Source organism: Oncorhynchus mykiss, chromosome 10 (assembly GCF_013265735.2).
Source record: "Oncorhynchus mykiss isolate Arlee chromosome 10, USDA_OmykA_1.1, whole genome shotgun sequence".
NCBI lineage: Eukaryota > Metazoa > Chordata > Actinopteri > Salmoniformes > Salmonidae > Oncorhynchus > Oncorhynchus mykiss.
This window is the reverse complement of record NC_048574.1, coordinates 26,864,837-26,880,077: the sequence shown is the minus strand read 5'-3', so window position 1 is coordinate 26,880,077 and position 15,241 is coordinate 26,864,837. Positions and strand designations below refer to the sequence as shown.

Genomic DNA, 15,241 nt, shown 5'->3' with positions numbered 1-15,241 from the left:
ACATTCACACTCATCCTATGCTGCTACGCTATTCTTTATTTTAATTTTACTATTATCTATCCTGATGCCTTGTCACTTGACCCTGCCATTATGTACATAGCTACCTCAAGTACCCCAGCACATTGTTATGGTACTGGTACTCCCTGCATATAGCTTAATTCTTGTCTATTTTATTCCTCTTGTGTTTCTATTTGTCTTATTAACTCTGCCTCATAGCAAGAATTTCAATGTAAAGTCTACACCCGTTGTATTCGGTGCATGTGACATACATTTTTATTTGAATGGGAAAAGCTGTACACTATGTAGCCTAAAGCTAGTGGAGAGATATTCCCAGAGTAGGCCAAAAAACCCAAAATCAAAGACTGGAACTGGCAACTAGTGTACTTTTTGAGCTGGAGATTGACTCTAAAAAGTAAATTTATATTACTGTGCCATTTATATAACCATTATGTTGGACACAAGGGATATCAGGCAACTCATGCTGTTTTATATGTAATGAAGTTGAATATTTTACCAACTTGGACATCCCCTGGAGTTTGTTGATGATCAGGCCTATGTCAAAGTCTTTGTTTAGTTCATTTGAGCATGTCTTTCTGGTCAAACATCTTGCTAACACAGTCACTATGCTAATACAGTCATTAAATACTCATTTGATTCTAGCCCCAGAATGCTGCTTGGTATTTTGTACGGCATAGGTATTGTCCTTTTGGATTGGCTATCAATTAGATTGATTTGTTTCTGAGCTGGTCATGGGTGCACCTCAGCCACGCTCAAGGTCCTAAACAATATCATAATTGCCATTGACAAAATACTATACTGTGCAGCCGTATTCATCGGCCTGGCCAAGGTTTTCGACTCTGTCAATCACCGCATCGGCAGACTCAAAAGCCTTGGTTTCTCTAATGACTACCTCACCTGGTTCACCAACTACTGTGTCAAATCGGAGGGCCTGTTGTCCGGACCTCTGGCAGTCTCTATGGGGGTGCCACAGGGTTCAAATACTCTTTTCTCTGTGTACATCAATGATGTCGCTCTTGCGGCTGGTGATTCTCTGATCCACCTTTACGCAGACGACACCATTCTGTATACTTCTGGCCCTTCTTTGGACACTGTGTGAACAAACCTCAGACGAGCTTCAATGCCATACAACTATCCTTCAGTGGCCTCCAACTGCTCTTTAATGCTAAATGCTCTTCAACCGATCGCTGCCCCACCTGCCCGCCCGCCTAGCATCACTACTCTGGACGTTTCTGACTAAGAATATGTGAACAACTACAAATACCTAGGTGTCTGGTTAGACTGTAAACTCTCCTTCCAGACTCATTAAGCATCTCCAATCCAAAATGAAATCTAGAATCGGCTTCCTATTTCGAAACAAAGCATCCTTCACTCATGCTGCTAAACATACCCTCGTAAAACTGACTATCCTACTGATCCTTGACTTCGGCGATATCATTTACAAAATAGACTGCATCCAATTTGCTGAGTAGCGTGTTGGAGGCTATCACAGTGCCATCCGTTTTGTCACCAAAGCCCCATATACCACCCACCATTGCGACCTGTATACTCTCGTTGGCTGGCCCTCGCTTCATATTTGTCACCAAACCCACTGGCTCCAGGTCATCTATAAGGTAAAGCCCCGCCTTATGTCAGCTCACTGGTCACCATAGCGGCACCCACCCGTAGCACACGCTCCAGCAGGTACAGTTGAAGTCTGAAGTTTACATACACTTATGTTGGAGTCATTTAAAACTAGTTTTTAAACCACTCCACAGATATATTGTTAACAAACTATAGTTTTGGCAAGTCTGTTAGGACACCTACTTTGTGCATGAAAGTAATTTTTCCTACAATTGTTTACAGACAGATTATTTCACTTATAATTCACTGTATCACAATTTTACTTGGTCAGAAGTTTATATACAGTAAGTTGACTGTGCCTTTTAAACAGCTTGAAAAATTCCATTAAATGATATCATGGCTTTAGAAGCTTCTGTTAAGCTAATTGACATCATTTGAGTCAATTGGAGGTGTAAATCCTTGGGAGCAATTTCCAAACGCTTGAAGGTACCATGTTCATCTGTGTTGAACAATTGAACACAAGTATAAACACCATGGGACCACACAGCTGTCATACCACTCAGGAAAGAGACGCGTTCTGCCTCCTAGAGATGAAAGTACTTTGGTGCAAAAAGTGCAAATCAATCCCAGAACAACAGCAAAGGACCTTGTGAAGATGCTGGAGGAAACAGGTACAAAAGTATCTATATTCACAGTAAAACGAGTCCTATATCGACACAACCTGAAAGGCCGGGGGGGCTTTGCATGTTGTGGGGGTGCTTTGCTGCAGGAGGGACTGGTGCACTTCACAAAATAGATGGCATCATGAGGCAGAAATTATTTGGATATATTGAAGCAACATCTCAGGACATCAGTCAGGAAGTTAAAGCTTGGTCCAAATGGGTCTTCCAACTGGACAATGACCCCAAGCATACTTCCAAAGTTGTGGCAAAATGGCTTAAGGACAACAAGGTCAAGGTATTAGTGGCCATCACAAAGCCCTGACCTCAATCCTATAGAACATTTGTGGGCAGAACTGAAAAAGCGTGTGCGAGCAAGGCGGCCTACAATCCTGCCTCAGTTACACCAGCTCTGTCAGGAGGAATGGGCCAAAATTCACCAACTTACTGTGGGAAGCATGTGGAAGGCTACCAAAGTATGTTTGACCCAAGTTAAACAATTTAAAGGCAATGCTACCGAATACTAATTGAGTGTATGTAAACTTCTGACCCACTGGGAATGTGATGAAAGACATAAAATAGTGATTTATTTCAGCTCTACTATTATTCTGACATTTCACATTCTTAAAATAAAGTGGTGATCCTAACTGACCTAAGACAGGGAATTTTTACAAGGATTAAATGTCAGGAATTGTGAAAAACTGAGTTTAAATGTATTTGGCTAAGGTGTATGCAAACTTCCGTCTTCAACTGTACATTTCACTGGTCCACCCCAAAAGATAATTCCTCCTTTGGCTGCCTTTCCTTCAAGTTTTCTGCTGCCAGTGACTGGAACGAATTGCAAAAATCACGGAAGCTAAAGTTATATCTCCCTCACTAACTTTAAGCATCAGTTATCAGAGCAGCTTACAGATCATTGAACCTGTACATAGCCCATCTGTAAATAGCCCATCCAACTACCTCATTCCCATATTTTTATTTATTTTTATTTAAATATATATTTTTGCTCCTTTGCATCTCTACTTGTGCAGAAGATTAATGCACATCTATCACTCGTGTTTATTTGCGAAATTGTAATTATTTTGCCACTATGGCCTATTTATTGCCTTACCTCCCTAATCTTACTTCATTTGCACACACTGTATATAGACTTTTCTATTGTGTTATTGACTGTACGTTTGTTTAATCCATGTATAACTCTGTTTGTTTATCTTGGCCAGGTCGCAGTTGTAAATGAGAACTTTTTCTCAACTGGCCAACCTGGTGAAATAATAATCTGTCCACCAGTTAGACCTCCATTTATTGTATTATAAACAACACCAACAGGGATTATTGTTGAAGTGAAGACCAAGTGACCCTCCCACTGAGTCCTGCCTTGGCAATACCAAAAATGTAGTTATGGATTGCCCCTCGCAAAAGCTCTGACGAAGGCCTTGAGGCCGATCCGTAAAGCTTATTAAAGAGCAGTGATACTATCAAGAACAGTGCAGGTTTCTTCTTTTTTCTTATCTTATTCAACTGTTACCATGCACCTGCAACAAAGATAGCTCAGATGTGCTAGTGCCTTTTGAATTTTCCCTTTAAATAAATGAAATCACTGCTTTCGGGCTGGTTGTATTGCAGTGTGTAGACAAATACCTTTTTTTTTCTTCCTGGAAGTTTCTTTAGTGTTCTTGTTTTGTAATTTCCCTTAGCGGTGCTCCAGCAGCGAGTGGCAGCCCTGGAGCAGGAGAGAGCTGAGTTTGTCAAGCGCAAACAGCAACTGGAGTCTGAGTTCAACCAGAAACGGGCCAAGTTCAAAGAGCTCTACCTGTCCAAAGAAGGTGACTGTTCAATCCGCTGTCCGCATTATGCCATGTTGCTAATGGTAAACTTGTGTAGTTAGCTTCATGAATATGGACCCTGGTCTCCTGGAACATATCCAACCTTATCATGGGTTACCTCCTATATTTTCCTCACCGTTCCTCTCTTTCCTCCCAGAGGAACTGAAGTGCCAGGCAACGTCTTTGGAGGGGGCCCAGTCGGAGCTGAGTCGTGTACAGGCCCAGCTGGAACAGGCCCAAGCTGACATGGAGAACATCAAGGCGGTGGCCACTGTGTCAGAGAGCACCAAGCAGGAGGCCATTGACCAGGTCAAGGGACAGTGGCAGGAGGAGGTGGCCTCCCTACAGGCCATCATGAAAGGTACTGTAGCTAGGCTAACTCTACATTGCCTCCTCTGGCCCTAATTTTGCCATTCAGTATCTAGTTGGTGACTCTGTTGGAAGGATTCCAGTAGCTGTAAATAACCCATGTAACATTTCCTCTAGACTAGGCCTGCATGAAAGGCAGTCATTTTGATCCCATGTCATTGCCATGCTTCTGTTACAGAAGTAGCATCTTAGCTTGATACGCAGAAATTAACATAGAATAAAAAATTGTCAGCAAATAAAGTTTGTTAAATTGAGTTGAGTAGGTATCTAGTAATGAGCCTGATTTGAAAATCCACTGCTACTCTTTACACTGAGGATCAGTTATGAGCACATTGACTGGTACTGTGTTATATCTCCCCTCCCCCCTCAGACACAGTGCGTGAGTATGAGGTGCAGTTCCACCAGCGCCTTGAGCAGGAGCGTGCCCAATGGAACCAGTACAGGGAGGTGGTGGAGAGGGAGATGGGCGAGCTGAGACACCGCCTCTCTGAGGGCGGCCAGGAGGAGGAGAACCTGGAGAACGACATGAAGAAGGTTGGCTGGTTTCACACTGGGGGGTGTCATCAAAGTACATTAATCCTTTCATCAGTGTTGGGGTCAATTCCATTGCAATTCAATCAATTTAATAAAAACAGAAAATCTCCATAGAGAAGCCTTGAAGAGAATTGGAATGTGACTCGATTTGAATGTGTTTCCCCCCAGGCCCAGGAAGATGCAGAGAAGCTACGGTCAGTGGTAATGCCTATGGAGCAGGAGATAGCAGCTCTGAAAGTCAAACTGACTGTGGCAGAGGACAGGGTGAAGGAGCTGGAGGCCTCAAAGGTTAGTCAAAAGTGTCTGGAAAGGAAAACAGACTTTTACAACACAGACAAGATCTCCATGCTTATTTTATTAACAAAACAATCTTATCCATCCAAGATGTCAATTGCAGTATGGGTTATATCTAGACGACGGTAGGCTAGATTCAGCCGTGGGTCGATTTGACGGAGTGGATGGTCAGGGGGCCGGAACCTAATTATAATTTGTACACTGCAAATTGACCACAACTAAGCCTAAAAAGAGATTTGTATTTGAAAATTACAATGAGACATGATCACATGTGTCTCTAGGGAACAGATTTCCTAAATTAAACACATTTTTTGCTGAATTCCTGGTTATTTTTTTATTTATTTTTTGCCCAAAACTAAAATAATAAAAATATCCCTTGCGGGCCGGTTTTGGCACACAGGCCGCCTTTTGCTGACCCCTAATTTAGACCATTTGCAGAGGACCATGAATTTAGGATCATTATTTATGACATTTATAGACAAATAATCTAGGCAAAACTGTCTGAAGTGATACAGTGGAAAATATGTCATTTGAGTTACTGATAAATGACTTGTTTTTGTTCTGTAGGTAAAGGAGCTCAATCATGTCCTGGAAGCAGAGAAATCCTGCCGCACAGACCTGGAGATGTACGTGGCGGTGCTCAACACTCAGAAGTCAGTCCTTCAGGAGGACGCAGAGAAACTACGAAAAGAGCTCCATGAAGGTGACACACTCGTAAAGCTTTTTTTTTTTAAGCAAGCTGTTAGCAGTTGATGTTATTCTTTTAATAACACAGACCCCAAAGCAAATCAAGGGGAGGAAAATAGGTTTATTCAAGTAGGACAAATCATGTTTGGAAGTAGATGGTCATTCTCCCCTGTCCTCAGTGATGCTCTCCAGTGATTCTCCCCACAGAACAAAGGGAAAGCATGTAGTTTTATAACCCAGCCCTAGCCTGTGGTTGACCAATTAGAATTCCTTGCAATAAAACTGGGCCAATGGCCAAATACAAGTATCCTATTTCAGGCTCACTGTATAGACAAATTCCTCCCATTCATCCCCTATTACAGAAAAAACACTTTCCATTCATCTTTAGTACGCCATTGACTTTTAATCCTCTGTCTCTTGTACTCTAATGACCTCTTGTCCTCTCTCTGCATTGTGTATTCATCTTTCAAATTTTCTTATACTGTCAAACATAAGGATAAGAGATGTAAGACATTTCAATACAGAAGTACAGCACAGTATTGTCCTTTTTTTCCCCCGCTATCTCTATCTCTCGCTATATATATCTGTCTGTCATGTTTTTTTCTTCCATGGTCAGTGTGTCACCTCTTGGAGCTGGAGCGGCAGCAGCACAACCAGCTGAAGCACACTTGGCAGCGGGCCAACGACCAGTTCCTGGAGTCACAGAGGCTGCTGATGAGGGACATGCAGAGGATCGAGAACGTGCTCTCTTCTGAGCAGCTCCGGCAGGTGGAAGAGATTAAGAAGAGGGACCAGGTACGCACACCTGGAGTCAGAAGGGGTGTGGGGGGGGTTAGTGGCCTGGGGTGTGTCTGGCCGTGCAAGATTGAATCAGACAATATATGAGGAATAGAGTAAATACTGACAGTGTAATGACAGACAATTTGACGTGATATTGTGTGTGCATGTGCTCTTATGGGAATGCCAGTCAGTTAAAATGGCGTAAATACCCTGTCAAAGTGTAGTCCATTTATTGACGTTGTTTCCCTCAGGAGGAGGATGAGAAGGAAAGGATCAGCCAGGCCAAGGAGCAGAACGAGGAAGACAGGACAGAAACCGAACCTTTAGAAGACTCATTCCTTGGGCTCAGTATTGAAGAGGTATGGATATGATGTCACCAACACCTTACAGAGAGCACATGCCTCAGACACATGTGATCTTCTCTCTTTAAAACATTATCTCTTCAGTTCATATTGAATATGAAGTCCATAAAATCTGGACATTAACTCCACATCTTTACAATGACTTTGGGTCTCGTTGAATGTTTAAGGTAACCTCTCCACCTAATCCGCTGTAACAAGCATGGTCAATTGTGGTCTAAAATGCCATCTCCTTAAATATCTTGGAGAATTTCTTTAATGACACTAACATAAGTATTCCAGAAATTGGTCTAAAGCATGTGATTTTGTTCAAAGCACTATTTTCTGACAATGTACCTCGCATTTCTAGTTTTGACATCGCACTCACAACAAAAGCACATCCCCACCCATTTTCTTTCTTTTGCTTTCTGTCATTCTGAGTCTCTGAGGCTGTGTTTATACAGCCACCCTAAGAACCCAAATCTGATTTTCTTTCTATATCAATTTTTCTTTTCTGACCCACACTGTTTTACATGTGACCCATACTAGATTTGCACATTCACACTGATGCTTATTTCCTGTCACTGGTTGTCATGGTAACGTCACGACATGAAAAATATATATCAGACAGGTCGCATATGGAGGATTGGGTTTCTATCAGGATTCAGATCCACATGTGGAGGTGGTATAAATGGGAAGTCAAAATATAAAAGTTCCATGTGTTTTTTTAGCTGTTTACACATTAGGGAAAAGATCCGATGGGAATGGGATATGTAAATAATTGGCAAAAGATCTGAATGGGCTGACTGTGAACGCAGCCTGAAGTGCTACTCATCTACTTCTGATCATTACAACCATTCTATCCCTCCCTCTTCTCTCCTCCAGCCCCACAGTGCCCACGGCTCCATGCACTCCTTAGACTCTGACCTGGTGGCAGGGGGCCCTATGGACCTCTACAAAGACGGCCTTCGGAGGGTCCAGTCCACAGACAGCCTGGGTTCCTCTCCTGGTCTCCAGGGCCTGGGAGGCTACAACCATAAGGCCAAGTCGGCCAGCCACCTAGATGAGTCCGACTTCGGACCCCTGGTGGGGGCGGACTGCGGGGCCCCTGAGGGCTTGTTGGGCTTTGGGGACACGCTATCGGTCAGCTCCATCCAGCTGACGGCCGGCCACTTCCTGCTCACCAAGGTCTTAAATCAACTTTTTATTAGACTTTCATGTATTGTGTCTGTAAAACGATTGATCTTTTTAAATGCAGTTTTAAATAATGATTTGTTATGATCCAGGACCAGGAGAAGGCTATAAAGGCCATGACGCCGGAGCAGGAGGAGACGGCCTCGCTGATGTCCAGCATCTCCCACGCACACGACACCACCTTCCTGACCCCGTCAGGCTACCGCCTGGTCAGTGACCAGGAGTGGAACCTGCTTCAGCAAGAGGTCAGACAGTTTCATGCAGTGTTTTGGTTCATTTAAATTGTTTGATGTTTTGGTTGGGCTTTGTTTTGCAGTACAATATTGTCCGCTATACGTCCCTTAACCACTTTGGTTCAAAAGCACCAATAAGTATAATTTAGTACTAAGTACTGTATTTGTTACTATTAGGAAAATACAATGTAGCGTAGGTGTTGAAATAAAGTAAACATTCTTTACACTGCTATGAATTGTGTAAAGTTTAGTCTGCACACATGGACAGCCTGGGGTTTCCATATAAATATTTTGTATTTACCATGTGGTATTCCTCCTAACTTCATTCTTGGCTGTCTGTCACTAGGTGAAGAACGCAGGAAGGAAGTTGGGACGGCGGTGTGACATGTGCTCTAACTACGAAAAACAGCTGCAGGTCATCCAGGGCCAGGAGGCAGAGACACGCGATCAGGTAACGCCCTCTCTCTCATTCCCTGTGACACTATTACAGCTTAACTTTCTGTGATGTATACACCTATGTCAAGGATACTTAAAGGGAAAGTTCCTCCCAAGATCAAAGTCATCTTTAGTGATATTTAGTATTTCTGTATTCCTTGTCATATGTTTGGCTCCCACTAAGCTACATGCATTAGAAGAAATCTGACCACAAGAAACCTAAATTAATGGGGGGAAAGAAAAAGTGCAAGTTAGCTGGTGCCAATCTTTCTCATGAATTTGTCTCCGTCTCTTTGGTCTCTCAGGTAAAGAAGCTCCAGGTGATGCTGCGGCAGGCCAACGACCAGCTAGAGAGAACCATGAGTGAAAAACAGGAGTTGGAGGACTCTGTAAAACAGGGCAACGAGGAAACCACTGCAAAGGTCTGTCCTCCTTCAGCGCCAGCTGTACCACCAGAGACTCTGGGTTCGCGCCCAGGCTCTGTCGTAACCCGCCGCGACCGGGAGGTCCGTGGGGTGACGCACAATTCGCCTAGCGTCGCCCGGGTTAGGGAGGGTTAGGCCGGTAGGGAAATCCTTGTCTCATCGCGCACCAGCGACTCCTGTGGCGGGCCGGGCGAAGTGCGTGCTAACCAAGGTTGCCAGGTGCACGGTGTTTCCTCCGATACATTGGTGCGGCTGGCTTCCGGGTTGGATGGTGCTGTGTTAAGAAGCAGTGCGGTTGGGTTGTGTATCGGAGGACGCATGACTCTCGACCTTCGTCTCTCACGAGCCCGTACAGGAGTTGTAGCGATGAGACAAGATAGTAGCTACTAAACAATTGGGTACCACGAAATTGGGGAGAAAGAGGGGGGAAAAAAATAAGAAGTCTGTCCTCCTTCCACACATTAACACACTTCAGAATCCAAAAAGTGTCAAGGATAGTAAAGCGTCAGGTAATCTTTATGCTCTTTTGTTGTTTGAGGAGTTATTTCTAATCTTCAAAGAATGCACAGTTGTGGCCAAAATTTGAGAATGACACAAATATTAATTTCCACAAAGTTTGCTGCTTCAGTGTCTTTAGATATTTTTGTCAGATGTTACTATGGAATACTGAAGTATAATTACAATAATTTCAGAAGTGTCAAAGGCTTTTATTGAAGTTGATGCAAAGAGTCAATATTTCCAGTGTTGACCCTTCTTTTTCAAGACCTCTGCAATCCTCCCTGGCATGCTGTAAATTAACTTCTGGGCCATATGATGGCAGCCCATTCTTGCATAATCAATGTTTGGAGTTTGTCAGAATTTGTGTGTTTTTTTTGTCCCCCCGGACTGATGGTAGCTGATGGTAGCGCACATCAGGACTGATGGTAGCGCACACTTTGTCTTCTCCAGACAAGCTTTTTTCCGGATGCCCCAAACAATTGGAAAGGGGATTCATCAGAGAAAATTACTTTACCCCTATCCCTTTTGCAGAATATCAGTCTGTCCCTGATGTTTTTCCTGGAGAGAAGTGGCTTCTTTGCTGCCCTTCTTGACACCAGGCTGTCCTCCAAAAGTCTTCGCCTCACTGTGCATGCAGATGCACTCACACCTGCCTGCTGCCATTCCTGAGCAAGCTCTGTACTGGTGGTGACCCGATCCCGCAGCTGAATCAACTTTAGGAGACAGTCCTGGCACTTGCTGGACTTTCTTGGGTGCCCTGAAGCCTTCTTCACATAATTTGAACTGTTCTCCTTGAAGTTCTTGATGATCCGATAAATGGTAGATTTAGGTGCAATCTTACTGGCAGCAATTTCCTTGCCTGTGAAGCCCTTTTTGTGCAAAGCAATTATGACTGCATGTGTTTCCTTGCATGTAACCATGTTTGACAGAGGAAGCACAATGATTCCATGCACCACCCTCCTTTTGAAGCTTTCAGTCTGTTATTCAAAGTCAATCGGCATGACAGAGTGCTCTCCAGCCTTGTCCTCGTCAGCACTCGCACCTGTGTTGAGAGAATCACTGACATGATGTCAGCTGGTCGTTTTGTGGCAGGGCTGAAATGCAGTGGAAATGTTTTTGGGGGGGGATTCAGTTCATTTGCATGGCAAAGAGGGACATTGCAATTCATCTGATTACTCTTCATAACATTCTGGAGTATATGCAAATTGCCATCATACAAACTGAGGCAGCATACTTAATTAATATTTGTGTCATTCTCAACTTTTGGCCACGACTATACAATGCTTACGGTTGGAATGTGGATAAATCAGGATACGTCATTCTTTTTCTGTGGATTGTATGTTCAGTTATCCTCTGGAGCATGTGGATTTCTTGCTTTTTCCCAGGTCGCTGCTCTCATGCACAGAGTCCAGGAGTCCGAGTCACTGCTTAAAACACTACAAGAGGCCTTCAGTCAGGCCAAGAGGAACACACAGGAACAGATGGTGAGCAGCACTTTTCTGCTACAGCCTCTCAATACAGCCTCTGTTTGGGCCACCGGTGTCTCAATAGTGTCAGTCTGTGCCAGAAGGCCTGTGTAAATAAAGTTAGCAGCAAAAGCATTTGAACATGCCATCGCTGCGTGTGCCTTTTTTGATTTGGTGATTCAACCAGCTTCTTACTGTAATTAAGAAGGATGTTTATCTTGCTGAAGAGAGAGCTAGTGGAAATGTGATGGAATGTTCTGCCTGATAGACGTTTGACCTCTAATCACACTTGTGGTCTCTTTCCTTCAGTCTGTGTCCCGCAGTTCCATTTGACAGTACATTGAAACACCAGGAGGAAACAGGATGATGCCACATGATTTGACTTGAGTGCTGTTTTTGCCAAAATCAGGCTGTGCTGATGCAGTCCAGGGAGCAGGTTGCGGAGGAACTGAGCAGACTGCAGAGGGACAACGACAGCCTAACAGGCAAACACCGACTCCACTTATCTCTCCAGCAGCAGGAGGACTTCAAACTACCCACCATGGTGCAAGTACGAGACAATCATTCACAGCCACCGTTTTGAGAATTGCTCTCGGGCGCATCTCAATAGTCTAAAGGACAGCCCTCTTCTTATTTTCACACTAATTCATAGATTTACAGAAGAATGTCTCTTGACATCTGAATAATAAACAAGAGTTCATTGCAAGGACCATCCAGGCTCTTCATTTTTTCCCCCTGTGCTTACATGGCATTGACAAAGATGAAAACATCAGTAATATTCCACATTTAAATCCAAGGGGGATAGGATAATGTGATATGTATTTTATTCCTAGATTTAGTCAAGTCATTTTCTAAGACTTTGTGTTCCAAATACATAGATTCTGCACAAATGATAGGAGTGTTATGTCATGTTAATGTTGTAAAAAAACAAAACACCTGGAATTGTAAAGATCTAGTAATGTTAGCAGACCTGCACAGAATCTGTCATTCAAAACTGAAACCATCACCTTGACCACGTACTATTTCACTGACTGGTTAATGAACTGGCAGGGAGAACATACTAGGGCCCTTCAGGGTGTTAATGATTCTATAGTGTACTTGTTGACTGCTTTAACATGAACAAGTCTTTAGAGTGAAACCAAAACTTGATGAAAATGCAGTATCTAAACTCTCGTAACCACCATAATGGTTATTGGCGTCTTTTCCTTCCATATAAACTCATATCTCAGTATTCAATTACATTTAATTTTTTTTAAATGAGGGATTGAAATAGGAGTAAATGAAGAAAACAATTACATCTTGGAAGAACTGGTAGTAACAAGTATGAAAGGGATGGAACAACTTGGTCTGAAATGTATGAGTAAGTCACCATACACATCTCCAAGTGCACGGTCCCCAGAAGCAGACGGCCGTCTGGTTCACACCATCGAGCTATTTACATGTTCATCAGGTACTTCTTTCACCATTCATATACCCATTGTGACTCACTTAAATTGGTACGTGCAACTATTTCTGCTCCCCTCTAGGAACTACAATCCCTGGTGCTGCAGTTGCGGGAGGACATAGTTGTGGTGCGCACGGCTGCAGACCACCTGGAAGAGAAGCTGAAGGCGGAGATCCTGTTCCTGAAGGAGCAGCTCCAGGCAGAGCAGTGCCTCAAAGAGAACCTGGAGGACACACTACAGCTGGAGATAGATGGCTGCAAGGAGGAGATAGGTGAGGCTCACCTTCTCATTCCTTAGGCTTGACACACAAGGATAGATAGAGAAGAACCATAGATGGATATTTGACATACAGCTCTGGGAAAGATTAAGAGACCACTGCAAAATTATTTGTTTTTCTGGTTTTACAATTTATGGTATGTGTTTGGGTAAAAATGTTAATTATAGTTTTATTCTACAAACTACTGACATTTCTCCCAAATTCTAAATAAAAATATTGTTAATATTGTGAAGAAAATAAAGTTCATATTCATTTTTAAACATCAATTCTAATGTTTTAACAGTGTTCAGAAATCAATATTTGGCAAAACTCTGGGTTATTCCAATCGCGGTTTTCATGCGTCTTGGCACAATCTCCACCAGTCTTTCACATTGATGTTGGCTGACTTTATGCCACCCCTGGCACAAAAAAAACATTTGTTTGATGGCTCGTGACCATCCATCTTCCTCATGATCACATTCCAGAGGTTTTCAATGGGGTTCAGGTCTGGAGATTGGGCTGACCATGACAGGGTCTTGATCTGGTGGTCTTCCATCCACACCTAGATTGTTTTGGCTGTGTGGCATGGAGCATTGTCCTGCTCAAAAAAACAATCCTCAGAGTTGGGGAACATTGTCAGAGCAGAAGGAAGCAGGTTTTCTTTCAGGATAATCTTATACGTGGCTTGATTCATGCATCCTTCACAAAGACAAATCTGCCTGATTCCAGCCTTGCTGAAGCACCCCCAGATCATCACCAATCCTGCACAAAATTTCACGTGACCTGGAGAGCCCTACAAGCTACAGTGTCTCACACCCACTGTGTGAGACACTCACTTTGTTGTGCTATAATCCTCATGCTCATTAATCAAGATATCTATTGATTAATGTACCAGATTTACCGAAAGTTTACATTTCATCTGTATGTCCTGGGCAGGTGTAGATGTTTATCTATGGCTCTGAGTTGAGCTATCTGGATACCTGTTGATGAACTGCTGGTGTAGAGTGAATGTGAGCAATAAAGAATCTTGAGTTGCATTTAATAAGAGCCAGGGATGCTAAATATGATGCTTAGCCGTCAGCTCAAACTTGTATGGCTTACAGTAGTTTCAGCGGTACAAATTACAGTAGAGTTAAGGGATAAAACATGTGCTGAGCAAGTGTTCAGCTTCACGGTCACATACTGAACCCATCAGCGCAACTGAACTCAGCTTCTCCACCATGAAATTGCCTGTCTTTTCCTTTGAATTTCATCCAATACCCTCGTTCTCTGAAGATTTCCCCTGTACCCTCAACATTTTTCTCCTTTCCTTTTTTCTTGGTTGGTGACTGTTCAGACATCTTGGAAATTACGAAACACACTGACGAATCTTCTTTAGGCTGTTTGTGTGTTAATGCTGTACATGTTGGATTAATGACCGTATGACACGGAAACTCACTCACTGCAGTAAGGTTTTTGAAAATGTGGCATGCCAGATTGGTATGGGATTGAGAGGATTAGCACCTGTTATATGCTAGCATAGTCCAGTCATAACCATGCTAACTGAAGTGAATGGTTATGACTAACCATGTAATACCATTAATATGGCATAGCATCATAGCTTTCTTTTTTGTTTCTTTGTCTTCAGAAATGTTAATCAAACACACTGCTTAAAGTGCGGAAAAGTTGTTGAATTCTGGCCCAAGTTATGAACACTTGATTGCTCTGTGTGTCAGTCTAATAGCATGGAGGAGTATTTTGTTTGCGTGCTTAGTAACACACACACCTCACACACCACTCTCCTTGGCAGAGGAGATTCGCCCCCTTTAAGACTAGCCACACAGCACTAATGCATTATTCATGAATTGACAACTCATTTTCCAGGACCTGCGTTAGAATTCTAGAACGCATGTCTTGGGTTGATGTTCTGATTACCATCATAATGACACTTTATGTATCTGTTTTTTTTCTTTTCCCCAGCGTCATTATCCAGTCTGAAAACTGAGCTGGAGCGAGTGAAAGCTGAGAAAGAACAGGTACATGAACTGTAGGGAGACTGCATGAGTCACGACTCTGAATGTGAAGTCAGATTGTCTTGAGTGGCTGCCTTCAATAATGTAATCCCAGCTAAGGCCTAAAACCACTGGCTTGTTAGATTAGTAGTAGTTTGTACATTTGTACAAATGTAGGTGTGAATGATTTATTTACCATCACCAATGTGTTATTTGAAAGCTGTTGTAAATTA

At 43.0% G+C, this 15,241-nt stretch overlaps 2 protein-coding genes across 4 annotated transcripts in view; one reads left to right on the top strand and one right to left on the bottom strand.

Annotated features, from left to right (window-relative positions):
* Positions 1-3,975, bottom strand: part of LOC110533568 — a 14,407-nt gene extending 10,432 nt beyond the window's left edge. The window contains exon 1 of one of the 2 annotated variants that reach the window (XM_021617909.2): positions 3,879-3,975. The gene's annotated coding sequence lies outside the window, so the exon portion shown is untranslated. The remainder of the gene's footprint in view (positions 1-3,878) is intronic. The other variant, XM_021617910.2, reaches the window with a different exon arrangement.
* The window catches only part of LOC110533566 (rab GTPase-binding effector protein 1), a 22,569-nt gene that overhangs the window by 2,364 nt on the left and 4,964 nt on the right, over positions 1-15,241 (top strand). The window contains exons 2-16 of one of the 2 annotated variants that reach the window (XM_021617905.2): positions 3,935-4,063; positions 4,221-4,424; positions 4,803-4,966; positions 5,135-5,254; positions 5,828-5,963; positions 6,564-6,742; positions 6,979-7,086; positions 7,951-8,253; positions 8,352-8,504; positions 8,839-8,943; positions 9,233-9,349; positions 11,236-11,334; positions 11,726-11,866; positions 12,843-13,032; positions 14,977-15,032. In XM_021617905.2, the coding sequence (XP_021473580.1) occupies positions 3,935-4,063; positions 4,221-4,424; positions 4,803-4,966; positions 5,135-5,254; positions 5,828-5,963; positions 6,564-6,742; positions 6,979-7,086; positions 7,951-8,253; positions 8,352-8,504; positions 8,839-8,943; positions 9,233-9,349; positions 11,236-11,334; positions 11,726-11,866; positions 12,843-13,032; positions 14,977-15,032 (2,204 nt within the window). Of the gene's footprint in view, positions 1-3,934; positions 4,064-4,220; positions 4,425-4,802; positions 4,967-5,134; positions 5,255-5,827; positions 5,964-6,563; positions 6,743-6,978; positions 7,087-7,950; positions 8,254-8,351; positions 8,505-8,838; positions 8,944-9,232; positions 9,350-11,235; positions 11,335-11,625; positions 11,867-12,842; positions 13,033-14,976; positions 15,033-15,241 lie in introns of those variants that run through there. The other variant, XM_021617906.2, reaches the window with a different exon arrangement.